Raw genomic sequence first — 15,029 nt, forward strand, 5'->3', positions numbered from 1 at the left:
ACACACACACACACACACACACTGAGACATCTACTGTGGAGAGCAGCATGTGTTATACAGTCATACTTGACTATATGCACTACGGTCCATAATTGACACAGTAAAAATGTTTAATGTTGTGATGTATTCCGCATGCCCAGACGTTCTCCAATCCTCAGGTCCCTCATATTGTTAGCTTCATCCTGGTGTAACTATGCCTACTGATGACGCAATGTTGTGGGAAAATGCTAGAAAGGGTCCAAGTGTGATGTGCGCAGCAAAACATTCCTTCGTGAGAACGGTCTGATCCCCAGCGGGTACTCCCTAACACGTCTTCAGTAGACACCTACACACTGGGCTGCAGGTCAAGTGGAGACTACATTTCCTTTAGGGTCTGATAAGAAGCAGCGAGCAAGATTGACAGGACTTACTACAGTCCTGCCTCAGGATAGATGTGTGTGTGTGTGTGTGCGCGTTTACATTAAGGCTTCACCTCTGTCAGGCAGGCCTAACTCAGGGAGAAGGGAGGATCTGTTTAGACAGTTCTAGAAAAATGGGGATGTTTTCTATGAAGTCTCTGTCAGAGTTTCAGAGAAGCGCGAAGGCGGACACTTCCTATCTCTATTTCACAGATTCCATTCATTTCTTTGGATCTATTTCCTGGGATTTAATACAGACCCAGATGAGTTCGGAGCCCCCCTCAAGCACATTATCAAGGTTTACACAGCTTTCATCAAACACTCACGCATACTCTGGAAACTCCTTTCTCTCACTCTTTGACTTTCGCACTCTCCATCTCTCTGCAGAACAAACGCCGTTTGTAGGGAGTCCAAGATCTACCTCGGCACGCCATACCAGCAAAACAAGCGGCTCAATGTAATTCCTGTTCCTATGGAGGATAAGCTAAGGCTGGCAGCATGGGCACACAGGTTCATAGCCCAGGGCTCTGCTCGAATCAACTCCACACACACACTCAAAAATACATACACATACAGACACAGGTCGAGGCACACTACGACTCTCCAATGCACATCCAAGACCAGGAACACGTTTCTCTCTTTCTTCTCTCACACTTTCTCTTCTGCACCCCAAAGTAACTCTCTCACCACCTACTCAAGCCAAATGGATCCTATCCTAAAACAAACTTCCTTGTCTAAACTTTTCGCCAGTTATCACTTTTGCTCCCCTCATGACACCTGGAGTCTCACCTGTAGTCACGGTAGATTATCTACTTCCTCCTAGTCTGAGACTCACGTCCCAGGTCGCAAGCAGTAATCCTCCTGGTGTTCTGGGGAGCAGAAATGGGGGGTCTCATGGCAGCTGGGATCCAAGCGGAGCGAAAGAGGGAGGGAAGGAGGGATGAAAGCAAGGGAAACTCGATATCTTCTGGCCCCCTCTGGAGACCTCGGTCTGCCTCCTGAAGTTTCCCCTCAGCGCTCGGCTACGCTAACAAGAGCAGAGCACTATCAGTCCCCACAGCAGATCAGAGATCTCCCTGGCTCTCACAGTCAGCACACAGCTCTGCTGAAGAGGAACGCCTCAGTGCTTATCTGATCCTCCGCCCTCTGCTATTCTCTCTCTCTCTCTCTCCCTCTCTCTTTCTCTCCCGCCCTCCCCTGCCTTACTCGTTCACTAATCCCCCCCTCCTCTTATCTTTCTGTTTCTCTCTCTCTCTTTCACACACACACAAACACCTCTCTCATTCGCTCTTTTTGTCTGTGTCAGTGTTGTTTTGGGAGAAGTAGACGCTCTGCTGGAAAGAGGATGTCAATTAACAGCTGAGTGTGAGGGTGGAGCTTTCACTGAGCACGAAAACCTTGACCTACGACCTCTGGCTAGACCTAGACACTCTTCACCTAGCAGGGTGTCCATCCTGTAAGGTTCCTGCTAGGTCAGGTTGGAATATGGCAAGTATTAGTCATATCCTAGGGTTACATTCTTTTACCTCAGTGTTATTGTCGGTTTGATACCATTTGTGCTCTCTGAGTTCTGGCCTGGTGTTGGGGCAGGAGACGAGGAAGGGGAGTTCTCACATGGAGAGAATACCTAATTGGGCCTGGCTGAGCTTGACCTGGCCCTGGTTGGCTGAGATCTCAACATTCTGACATGCAATGTCCAATGGGCAGCTGCTCCATGCACACGTGTGGTTACACAGTGAGTCACGCTGACAGGCAGCAGAGGAATCTGTCTCGTCCATGTTAACAGAAACCACTGTCAGACACAAGATACATGGATAAGTGTGTTTACTTCCCACTCACTCACTCACTCAGTACTACAGCAGAAGTTCTTGTGTAGCCTATGTCTGGGCACACAGATTGACTGAAAACGGAGTGAGCCTGTGACGTCATCAGATGAGGAAGTGAAACTAACTCTGGTATGCAGAAGAAGCAGAGCAGGTCAGGCCCGGGGCAGGTGGGATTGACTTGGCGCCAGGGTAAATATTTAAACCTGACAGACAACCTAGGTTCAGTTTGCCAACAGGAACATTTTAGCAGGATGTGTCTGGCTCATGTCACCCAAATAATAGCTAGAGAATGTTGTAAGTGCTACCTGAACCAACTTTAACAAATGTCATAGTCACTCTTTCAGTTTATCAACTATTATATTCGCTGTCTTAACGGTACACAAATGTGTTCCGTTCCTAGGCTAGTTATGACTTTTCCAGCCATATTCAGCAGACACAATAGAGCATTGTAAACTCAGGGGTTGATCATTAAGCTCTTTAGGATGCATGATCTATCTCCAACAGTCTGAGAAGGCTTTAGAACAGGACTGAAGCCCCAAACCTTGAACATTCATCTGGAATGCATCTTTTGTTTGTGCTCGTGTCGGTGTGTGTGTGTGTGTGTGTGTGTGTGTGTCAGAGCTGAGCAGGACACCAAGTACCTCAGACTGTGACTGATTGCTCGTCGTTGTGTGTGCAGTTCTACTAATCACCAGAGAACACGTAATGGCAGTCGTTTGCAGCAGGAGGTTAACGATGTCTATTGGCAATCTAATCCAATTAGCTGTAACAAATTCCAAATTAATATCGGTTGGCTGGGGGCAAAAACAACTGAAACACGTTTTCCCAAAACCACAAAGAAAGAGGCCTTAGAAAGCTTTAAAACTGAAGAAAGCGCAACCAACGGGAGTTTGTATCTACGGCTGCAGTAGCAGCCTTATAGATGGAGCTGAGCTGTTGTGGAGAAGCAGAGATCTTTCATCATATTACTTCCTGTTACCAGAAGGCCACCCAGACTGCGAGTGTGAGTCAGGCAACGCTACACAGACACTCTGGCAACAATCGAATCACCCCGGGTAGGCCTGACTTAGTGAATTAAGTATTACTATGGTTATTATCCAGACAGAGTTGAGCCAATTAAGGAGATAAGCAGTGTTCGGCTGCAGCACTGTCCACTGGCCTTTATCACTTATCTGAACCAAAGACTGCGCCTTAGGCCTGCAGCCAAGTCAGCTTTAATTCCCCATCTTGAAGGATGTTATCCATGCAGAGCTACACAAAAGAGTTTAGAACCTCTGAGAACCTAAAGAAGAGAACCATTGAGCAGAGAGTAAGCCTGGGTATCCAGTCTCCCCAGGGCAAAACAGACCGGCTTTCCTTTTCTCTCACACCCCCACCTTAAAACAGAAATATTCTCCACAGTTGGCAGTGCTAGGTGAACAGGTCTGACCGCTATTACTTCCTCACTGGGACTTTCTTAGACCCTACCCAGAAAGTCCCCAACGTGGACACAAAGAGCCAACCTGTGGGTAGCGCCAGCGCCAGTCCTTCTTTGAGTCCCTTCTAGCGTTTCATCCAACCAGCCAGTTCTAAAGTACCAATGCTAACGGGGGACACAGGGCCGAGAGGGGCACTGGGCTGGCAGTCCCCGGCTGTCCCCATGGAGGGCAAACAGAAGCAGTGAGCCATAGCAGCTCCAGTCGTGGCACCACAGAACAACGCAGAGGCAATCGAGAGGGAAATAAGCAAACACAACAGCCGATGGGAAGCACCATGGTTGGTAGTGAGTCTGACAGAGCATGTTTCAATGCAGCGGCCATGTTGCTCTTCTCTCATTCCACCAGATGGCGCTGCTCCAAGGAGGAGGCTGGTCAACAGCTAATTGGGCAGGAGAGAAAAGAGAGGGTTCCAAGTTGGGATATAAACAAGATATTTAACTGACGGAGAGGATGTATTACCCAATCGTAAAAGCTGTCCTTAATAAGCTGAAATTCTACAGTAAAGAATAATGTTGATGTGGCTGTTAGGACGAGATGAAGTCAGGGGAATGCAACACCAGGAGTGGGTCCAGTAAGACAATGGTTAAAAGACTGCTCCATTAGATCGAACAAAGTGTTTCAGTGACTGGGTAAAGAGACATGGAATCGAGCCAAATCATTCCAGTAACATCTCCACAGCGCACCTAATATAGAATGGCTATCTCAGCATCCCTACACACACATACTTGTGTTTATAGTCTGACATTAACAGCTTGCATATTGAAGCTTTGCTCTGAGTTGCAGTGCTCCATGTTGTCATTGTTCCAGCTCCGGCCCTGCAGCCAGGGAGAAAGGGGGGGGGGGGGAGAGAGAGCTAAAGCCACTATCCACATCAGCACTTTCATTACCCCACGGGCATTCACCAAATTACCCAACTGATAAATATTTATAAAGTACAATTTGAAGTAATTCATCAAAGAAATTGCTGTTTTATGGCCCCTTATGACCATCCCAATGAAATGACTTTCAGAGGCACTTATCAAGGGATCAATAGGGACATCGGCGATGTGCTGTGGCAAAAAAAAAAAAGTTGAGGAGTTTACTCTGGAACAAGGGAGATGGAGGGGTGTGTGTGTGTGTGCGGGGGGGGGGGGTTAATCAATGAGGAGTCTTGCAACTTCAGGGAAATGTTTAACGCCATGGATTTAGTCTCCTCCTCAGGCACATCCTGAACCCCATCCAAAACCATCAGGGGCCACCTCTGTGTCATGTGGGCAATCAGAGGCCTGCAGGGAGGGAGGGAGACGGAGAGGATGGTTTGAGTTCTGGCTCCTGACCCGTGTACACCCTCACCTCGTCATCACCTTGCACTCTTATCTCTCACTTCACACATTCAGCCCTTGAGTGGAGCGGGTACTGCAGATATGGGCTGTGTCTGTATGCAGATACAGCCCATCCCTTCACTGATTTGAACCCTTGGTCTCAAAACCTCCCATGGCATGAAATCAATTTGATCAAATTCACTTACAGATGAGCTGTTGGTCTAGGACCTGCTGAAAGAACAGTATACAAATGTAATGAAAAATGGATTCTTTGCACCAGTTCTCAGCCCAGGATCAGGGAAGAGCGGTAGGTCTGGAAGCCATGACCCTTGTTCCAGCTTGGCATAAGTGCCCTTCCACTCCCTGGTAAACACAACGTGTGAACACAACTCCTGTCTCACTGCCCACTTCCTCTTTTGTTGGACCTGAACGCCCTCTCACTTCAATCCTGCATCCCTCTCTCCCGGGGGATGTGCTTAGCACACCAGTCACGTTCCAAAAGAACTTATAAACTACCTCAACAGAATCCCCACACACACACCTCAGTGAATGTATCAGGACCGCATAGAGTCTTGCAACACAGAGGGCTGGACATGGTACATCTTCTCTTCTGTATGAGCGTTTGCCCTTCCAATTTATTGAAAACTGGCAGTCAAACTTAGAAATGAGTCAAAAGAGTGACCAAACTAAGCCCTCCTTTTCCTTTCCAGACTTGGGGAGTGGTACTGGGGCACGCTGAAAGCGCGTACCACACGGGCTGAGACCTTACCGTAGCAGGCTGGGTTCCAATCCAGCCTGGGCCCTTTGCTGCTTCTCTATCCTTCTACCCTGCCTTCCTTGAACTGGACCAATTCAATAAAGCATTAAATCACACATAGCACAAGACGAATACTAAAAACATTTTACGTATACATTTGAGGAAAAACTGTAAGCTAAGCTCACTGTACAGCACATAATTAACAAAGTGAGATATAGATAAAAAGCCCTCAAATACAGCCAACCATCTTCCCACCCAGACCCTCCCCTCTCAGCCCCCACCACCCTGGCACACACACACACACACACACACACACACACACAGATCAGCCGATCAATACTTCAGCTCAGAACACGCGCCAGGAGGTCAGAGGTGTGTGAACCCGCCCCCCTCCCCCCCCCCCCCCCCTTCCATTGCTCCGCAGCTCTGATGAGGCTGCCAATAACCATCACACTCCACCTCCGCCTGCTACAACCGATCACAGGTCAAATCACCAACAGCCTCAACCAATCACAGGTGAATAACCCATCAGCTGATGACCCTTTGTCGAACCTCTAGCTAGTTAAGTGCATGTTCTGGACCCTGTTCTTCTTCCAGCTGACTCTATGAGAAACCCCTTCATAGGATGTGCACACAAAGCTCATACAGTACCCCAGAATTACATTCTCATGCTCCAGTGGGCCCCTCCATCTCGGTGTCTTCTAGATTTGCAAGCTGTAATTGGAGGATCTGGCATGACGCCGCTCTCCCATCCAGCCGGCCAATCGGAGGGGGCTTTGGTCAGGGCTTCATTTGCTGCTGTAACGAGGTGACTCCAGGGTCTGGGCAGAAACGGACGCACGCGTCCTGTCTCCATGGCGACACAAACAACACCATTAAATCTTTGGAGAGGTATAAGTAGAAGAATGAATATGGATCACCCTCAGCTGAAATTGGATGTTTTCTTCCGCGCTAAAACAAGATTCAAGACTCCCAATGTAATGTCTTATCGCACCCATGCGTTGATCCTGTCGAGGCCCTCATTTATTTCTCTCCACTAACCTGTAGCTGCACAGATAATCTGTCAGCCCGCAGAGCTCTACTGCGGCACACGGTTGTGGAAGTCTCTGTTCCAGGCGATAGCGTGCCGGGCATGTTTGGAAGCCTCCCAAACCTGGCACCGATCATAGGGTTTAGGTCTGTAGGCTGTCTGCCTGGCATCTCGATAATCCTGCCCATGCCCCCCTCAGCCCTGGGCAGGGAGCAGGGGGGGGGGGGGGGGGCTGCTAGGCAGGCAGGCACGCTGGGGGTAGGGAGGCAGGGTAGTAGGGAGAGAGAGAGAGAGAGAGAGAGAGAGAGAGAGAGAGAGAGAGAGAGAGAGAGAGAGAGAGAGAGAGAGAGAGAGAGAGAGAGAGAGAGAGAGAGAGAGAGAGAGAGAGAGAGAGAGAGACATACCCTCTAGAGGGTACATACCCTCTTTAACCCTTGTGTTATCTTCGGGTCATTCTGACCCATCAGTCATTGTGACCCACCGTCGTATTGTGGCAACTTTAACTCATACAAAAACAAAGTGAAGCATTTTCTTTTAACCGTTGGGCTGTCTCAGACACCCCACATTGCGAAGGTTAAAAGAAAAATATTTTTATTTGTTTTTGTATTGGGTAAAATTGGGTAAACACAACGATGGTTCGTTATGAACCTTTGGGTCATGTGACCCGAAGGCAGCACAAGGGTTAAACAAGTAGTCCTGTTTGTGGAGAATCTGAGAAGAAAATCAAAAGATGAATGCTTCTCGAGAACCTCTCCATAGCATATAAATAGCTACTTTAGAGCTCCAAATCTGTATTGTCCACACTGTGTACTGTCCTTGTCAGACTCCACAACAAAGAAGTCCTGAGTCCTTACAAGGACACTTCCTGTATGGGAGTTCAAACCTCCCCGGGTCACGTTCGCTCACAAACTCTGATTTCATCAGCTGCTCAACGATTCTCTTTCAAGATTAATAGAACGTGGTTCTATTCACAATGTTCTGTTGATGGGGGAAACCAGATTTATCAAAGAAACCTTGTTAACATGGATTTAATTCAATAACCTATGTTGGCTGGAAGGTCAACTTCAGACTAATTGACAGAGAAGACAGAGGACCTTGATGAACGCACTAAAACTTCCAATTAAATGTTCACACAGATGACAGGTATTTTGAACAGAAATGAGAGAACTAGGTACTCCTTTGCCAGAGAGAAACTCGTTTATTAGATTTTTCTGTCTCTCGGACCTGTCAGCAATTAAGCCAGGCCTAATCCCTTTTGACGATTAACTTGTCTTGTTAAAGCCTTGACTTGGGCGTAATAAGAACAAATAACAGTACACGAGGGAGAATTGAGGAGAGTTCAATTGCCTCCTTGAAGTGCGGCGTGTCGCGCTAAAATAATAAAGTCCGCCGTCTGCGAATGATCCATCATCCCTCTCCAGCAGGGAGGAGCTCACTGTGGAATGTGCTGCAGCCTGAGGGAACTGGAGATCCCATTTACACTCTCCGCTCTCCACCTCACGCGCTCCACAGGCCTCTACGGGCTTTCATGTGAAGGCGACTGGTCATCTGTGTTTACCATGGTATAGGATTACTGTTCACAAACGCGCACACATACAAAACGCATGAGCGCATGTAACACACACACACACACACACCCCTTTTTTCATTTACAAGTACTCAGCTGTTTTCCGCATATCTCATCAGATTAAATATGTTTCCACTTCTCAGACGAGTGCCAGAGCAGAGTCAGCCACATGACAAGGAGAGAGAGGAGAGGAGAGGAAGGGAAAGGAGAAGGGAGGAGGAGAGGAAAGGAGAGGAGAGGGGAAGAAGGAGAGGAGAGGAAAGGAGAGGAAATGGGAGGAGCTAACTACATTAATAATTGACATTCAAACAGAAAACACTGGCATAGGTGTCTCAACATAAGCCTTTCTCCAGGTGATAAAATTGATATACAGCCGAATCCATGAATCGCTAATGGCAATGGCAGGAGGCTCCAGCGTCCTGTACTAACTCAACCCACTCTCTGATGGAAGGACCAGGTGAGGAATACAGCTCATGGCTCAGGGCCTGCTGGAGGATTTACAGCCAGCTCCTGTGTCCTCCAATGTCCTCTTATTCTGAATCCCCCCTGTCCCCCCTCTCCCCCTGTCCTCCCTCTCCCCCTGTCCTCCATCCCCCTGTCCTCCATCCCCCTGTCCTCCATCCCCCTGTCCTCCCTCTCCCCCTGTCCTCCCTCTCCCCTGTCCTCCATCCCCCTGTCCTCCATCCCCCTGTCCTCCATCCCCCTGTCCTCCCTCTCCCCTGTCCTCCATGCCCCTGTCCTCTCTCTCCCCTGTCCTCCATCCCCCTGTCCTCCCTCTCCCCTGTCCTCCATCCCCCTGTCCTCCCTCTCCCCCTGTCCTCCCTCTCCCCTGTCCTCCATCCCCCTGTCCTCCCTCTCCCACTGTCCTCCCTCTCCCTGTCCTCCATCTCCCCTGTCCTCCCTCTCCCCTGTCCTCCCTCTCCCCTGTCCTCCATCCCCCTGTCCTCCATCCCCCTGTCCTCCCTCTCCCCCTGTCCTCCCTCTCCCCCTGTCCTCCATCCCCCTGTCCTCCCTCTCCCCCTGTCCTCCCTCTCCCCCTGTCCTCCATCCCACTGTCCTCCCTCTCCCCTGTCCTCCATCCCCCTGTCCTCCCTCTCCCCCTGTCCTCCCTCTCCCCTGTCCTCCATCCTCTCCTGTCCTCCACCCCCCCAACTGTCCTCCAGGGACTCAGAGCCATGCTGCGCAGCCTGGCAGAGTGCAGCAGAGTCACAGCCTCAGGAGCAGCAGAGGGCTTCAACATTCCCAGCAGCTCAACGCTGCAGATGTCAGGCGGAGGTGACAGCCCCACCCAAAGGAACAGGAGGCGTCAGTGCAGAGCAGCGGTGTGGATCTGACAGAGCCCCTTGGTTGTGTGTCTGCCTGACAGGACGGCAGAACTGGGAGTGATGTGGAAAAGACCTTCGCCACAATAAGACTGCGAAGTATAGATCAAAGCCACCGTGTAATCAGCCGGGATTCCACTCAGAGCTCTGAGACAGATGCAGTCTATACACAGAGACGAGGGCCGTCAGGTGATTGGAGGAACGTTCAGGAGAGCAGCTTACATCTATTAACCACAGCTTTGTTCACACACTAGGCAGTCAGATGCAATCTATAGCATGGAACTCACACACACACAAACACACACCTTCACAGACACACACACATCTACGCACAGCGTGTTCCGGCCTTGGTGGTGTTTATATTCAGCTCCATCAATCTCATGATAAACAACAGTGTCTTGTTGAAAAGCATAATTGCGTCAAAATAAATGCCTTCTACCTGCAGGTGTTGAGCAGCAGTCCTATACAGGAGCAGTCATCAGTGGCCATGTTGGCAGGACACGGAAAAATGCTCTTCCTCGCAGGCTTCGTCACCATCACATGAATAGTCCCTCAATAGCTTCACTCTGGCATTTGTCATAGTGTCAATGCAGACATAATCTGCTACACACATCTGGCCACAGGAGCATAGGAGGAGGGACTGTGATACTGCTCAAACACACACACACACAACCTTGTACACACACACGCAAATGTGCACACAAATACCCATGCACACAAACTTGCATATGCTCACATCTAGAATAATCTGCTTGATCCTCATAATCCTCCAACATCAAAAATAAATCAAACATCAGACTAGTGAACACTAATCATTACAGCACCCAGCCAGCCACGACAGATATAGAACCTAACTCTGGACAACCTTATAGTCCACCTCCCTGATTCGGGCATATTGGGAAACCAACTTTTTGCTTGCAGCCAGAAAAACTGAAATTATCAAATGAAATGAACCCTGAATTATAAACCAACAGATGTAATCTGTTGTCTATCGTATATCTTGTGGTGTAGAGTTGAATGCACTGTGGTTTGGTCCAGGTGTTAGGTTGTAGCTACAGTACAGTGCCTTTGAGACAAATGAAACTAGAATTTGGTCAACCTAAAGTAATCAGTCCTCTCTCCAGACCCACGGACAATCCAATTCCACTGGCCCCAGCAGAGCAGGGCTGCTGCACAAGGCTGCTGTCTCTCTGTCCCTCTGTCTCTCTGTGTCTCTGTGTCTCTCTGTCTCTCTGTCTCTCTGTCTCTCTGTCTCTCTGTCTCTCTGTCTCTCTGTCTCTCTGTCTCTCTGTCTCTCTGTCTCTGTGTCTCTGTGTCTCTCTCTCTCTCGTCACACACCAACACGATAAATCACAGCCCTAAAACGTGAGCACTAGAAGAAGTGTATCTAACTAGCCAGATCCAGGGACTGTCCCAGGGACAGTCCCTGGATCGTGAGCTAGCTGTGGCTCCCCTCCCCAGAGCTCCACCGCGGGCACCACCATCAGCCACGGAGCAGGGGGAGTGGACACGTTGTCATCGCCAACGCACTCCATCTGCCAGAGACAGCAGAGCCTATACAGCCACACTGACAGCTCCGCGTGTCATTTAGAGACGCCGGTAATGGAGTGAGGGAGATGTAAAGGCCGGAAGGTGTGTTGTTTAATGAGGACCTGGAGACTGAGGCGTGTGGTAGCGCTGGAGGAGTGGGCTGGGTTTTGGCAGCGTGTCCTGTTGTCTGATGTTGATAGTGGGCCGGGCCGGGGGGAGTCGGTGATGAAGGACACCGCTGTTCCTTTGGATCGCAAGCAGGCTGCGCACACACATACACACATGCGTACACACGTACACACATGCGTACACACACACGCGCACACACACAAAGACACCGAAATCCTCACCGACCTCTTTGAGATTCACACCCAGTTTGTATACACACACACAAACACTCACAAACATCGAGTTTTGGGATGCACACACTTTTCACAAACAAACACACACACACACACCCGCACACATACAAACACACATACACCGTGAGCCACATCACTCATATCTGAAGGGGGCGTCACCAGCCATCCGAGGTGTCATGGTGGTTTCCCAACATCATTTAGAAAACATGTCCTCCCTCCACTGGAATGGAACTGTCAAGGGCATACCACAGCGTGCTGTACAGTATCTCCACGTCCAGCCCTAGCACAACAACAAAAAGGTTTCAAACGCCACAAAAGATCCCAGAACCCCCTTTCCTCTACTGTGAGAAACACAACAGAGGAAGCAGGGTCCCTATTGTACGCCTCACAGAAAGGAGAATTAGGTTATCTGTATTGGAGCTAATCCCGCTTTTCCAGTAGCATTTCATGGCTGCCATGTCACCAGGCTGTCATTGTGGCCCCGGGAGGGAGAGGAGAGATAAAGAGGGATCTCGCCACAATCGGATTCAGCAACACCCCCCCCTGCTGTGAAACATATCCAATCCCCTTATAGTACAACACACTCTGCTGTTATCCTTCGCCACACACACACACATATACATACACAATACACACACACACACGCAAACACACACACACACCCACACACACTTTACCATGGAGTAGGAAAGCTTTAGTATCAGTATCAGCCTGCAATCCATTTAGCTACAATGGTGTGAAATCTACTGTGGGTGATTGAGGTCATAATTATAGTATGGCAATTACAGTAATTATTCATGTGCCTTGCTCTCGGCCTATAGACAAAGCTAACGGGAAGGCGGCTAGGTTTACATGAGCCATGAAGATAGTTTGTGTAAGGTCCCATGCAAAATGACTCGCCACCAGAAATGTGTCTTCATCCCCCTTAAGCACATACCATGTTTACCGTCAAGTTCCGTTACGCACGCTGTGAATTATGAAAGCCTTTATGACTCACGCTGGGGCTAAAACACACACACTGCCAGAGAAACCTGATTAGGCTGGTATAATTTCTGCTGCCGAGCATCTTGTCCCTGAAGAAGTTTTATGTGTGTGGGCCCAAGACCAAGGCAGCGCAGGCAGAGAGAGGTCCCTGTAGTCTGCACTGCACTGGTGTGGTGTTTACCGCAGTAGAGTTTTTTTTGTTTTTTTTTACCTCCTTCCATCTCCTCTCTCTGTCTGTATGATATCCTTTCACAATCCCCCAGGGTAAAGAATGAAAACGTATACATATTAGTTTTTTACGCCAGCGCATCGACATCAAGAGGAGCAAATCCCCCTCCTCTTCCTCCTCCTCCTCTCTTTATCGCACTCACTCTCCCTCCCATCCTTCCATCCCTCTCTTAGATACCTCACTCTAAGTGACTCCCTCCATCTCTCCTCATTTCTTTCCCATTTCCTCCACTCTCTCACCATCTTCCCCCTATCATCTCCCCCCGCTCGCACACACACACCTCCTCCTCCGTAGTGACTGAGTCAGCTCTTTGGGTTGTGTGTGTGTGTGTGTGTGATCAGCTAATCCACCGGGGGGGCAGCTTGGGGGGGGGGAGGGATCTCTCCTCCTACACTTCTCATTGTTCTGTCCCCAGGCAAACGCCACGCATCCCGGCCACACTGCGCTCCAGAAGAGCCGCGGCACTGAGCACGCTCCCCTCAGGGGAGTCACACTGACACACACGGTTAACCAAACGAAGCACTCCATCACCGCAGAGCTCACACTGGGAACGACACAGAGGGCTGGCCTGCAGGACCAAACACAGACACAAACATGCACCCAGGAAGGACACTGACAATGTGCATGGATAGGACAGGGAATGTACCGAGACAGAGTACTGTCACATTTGAAGGTAAAAACAACCTTGGGTAATAAGGGGGGAAATATCTCTGTGAAAACACTGTCACTAGTCCTGTGCAGTGTTAAATGGTGTAAGACATTCAGCGTGTAGTCAGTGCGGGTTGTAGCATCTGTTTGCGGTTAGCATTTGTTTGCGGTAAGCAGCGCGAGACAGGCAGCCATCACAGCGCTCCATGTTCTCCTCTCAGTCTGTTCTCTACTTTGTGTGAGTTTCTGTGATCTTCCGCTGTGTTTTAGTGCGTCCGGCTACGCGCGTCTTAGAAATCACAGTTGTGGGGGGGACACTGCAGCGAAACACAAATACGTCCAATTAGCCGGAAAACATGTTCATCAAATTAATTTGCTTTTCATGCCATATTGACTGTTGCTTGGAGCAAACCGAGTCGTAAAGTCTATCGAGGATTGGGAGCAGGGTATTTTCTCCAGTGTTCCAGAACCACCGTGGTATTTCATCCCTTTTTAATCCCGGCTGGGTGAGTGAGGGGTTAAGGAGTAGGTGAGGCTCTGCATGGCCGATAGTGAGTTATTGAATCCAGAGGCTATTTTCAGTTATTTCTCTCTCTTTCCCTCTTTCTTTCTTTTTCTCTTTCAATCTATCTTTGAACCTCTCTCTCTCTCTGTGTTTGCAGGGTGTGGAGAATCCTGAGACGTAAGGAGCTTTTAAAGTCAGCCTTCAGAGGAAGGAGGCCACATCTGGCCCACATAGCCCAGCCCAGCTTCTAGACTCCAGCTGGCCAGGGGGCCAGGTCAAGACATTGTCTGCTGCCAGGGAACCAACCCTGTCCTGCTAACTCTCCCCCAGAACAGGGACTGAACTGAATCCCACTGTCTGAGTGGAGGGGAAAGTCCGGTCTCAATACTACACAGAGAATCCAGCCCAATCCAACAACCTGGACCTAATGTTTCATATCAAGAAACCACTTGGAATTCTCAAATCTCTTTGGAACTCCCAGGAATTCTTATCAGGTGCAGGAAAACATAGAAGAGTGGTCTCTCTTTCTCGCTCTCTCCCTCTCTCTCCGCCTGTTTTGTCTTTCTCTCTGTCCCTTATATATATATATACACTGTATATATATTTCTCTCTCTTTCTCCCTCTGTCAGTGTTCCCTCTACTATACTGCTTAGTGTATTTTCCCTGCACCAGCTTTGTTTTTCTAATTTTTCTGAGTACACTGAGCCAGCGGTCAAAACTGCAGTTAACAAAGACATGACCTCCACACCACATGAGCATGCAGATGAACAGTTCTGGCACGTCTCTATGCGTAGCCCTATGGTTATGTGCTGGACAGGCTCAATTGAACTTAGCTGGCCTGGGCTGGTGCAGGGCTGGCTTGGGCTGTACTACCACTAGTACGAGACTCCACTATGTCAGAGACTAGCTATCCCAGACCAGGTCTAGGCTGAGCTGGGCTGGGCTCCAGGAGTCTGTCTCCAGTATTGTGCCATGGGTCCCTGTGTGCTGTATGTGGCTGCCAGCAGGTCTTAATGGGTGCAGCCTTCTGTGGCTGGCAGCACAGCAGGGGGTGACAGGCAGGGAGAGCAGACAGGAATGATAAGTAGATGA

The 15,029-nt window shown here is 49.4% G+C and overlaps 1 protein-coding gene across 1 annotated transcript in view; it reads right to left on the reverse strand.

Annotated features, from left to right (window-relative positions):
• The window catches only part of sox6 (SRY-box transcription factor 6), a 20,165-nt gene extending 16,273 nt beyond the window's left edge, over positions 1-3,892 (reverse strand). The window contains exons 1-2 of the mRNA XM_067249410.1: positions 3,802-3,892; positions 1,234-1,267 (exon numbers count right to left, since the gene is read on the reverse strand). Of these exons, the coding sequence (XP_067105511.1) occupies positions 1,234-1,267; positions 3,802-3,892 (125 nt within the window). The remainder of the gene's footprint in view (positions 1-1,233; positions 1,268-3,801) is intronic.
• Between the last annotated feature and the right edge of the window lie 11,137 nt (positions 3,893-15,029).

Source organism: Osmerus mordax, chromosome 13 (genome assembly GCF_038355195.1).
Source record: "Osmerus mordax isolate fOsmMor3 chromosome 13, fOsmMor3.pri, whole genome shotgun sequence".
In the NCBI taxonomy this organism is placed as follows: domain Eukaryota; kingdom Metazoa; phylum Chordata; class Actinopteri; order Osmeriformes; family Osmeridae; genus Osmerus; species Osmerus mordax.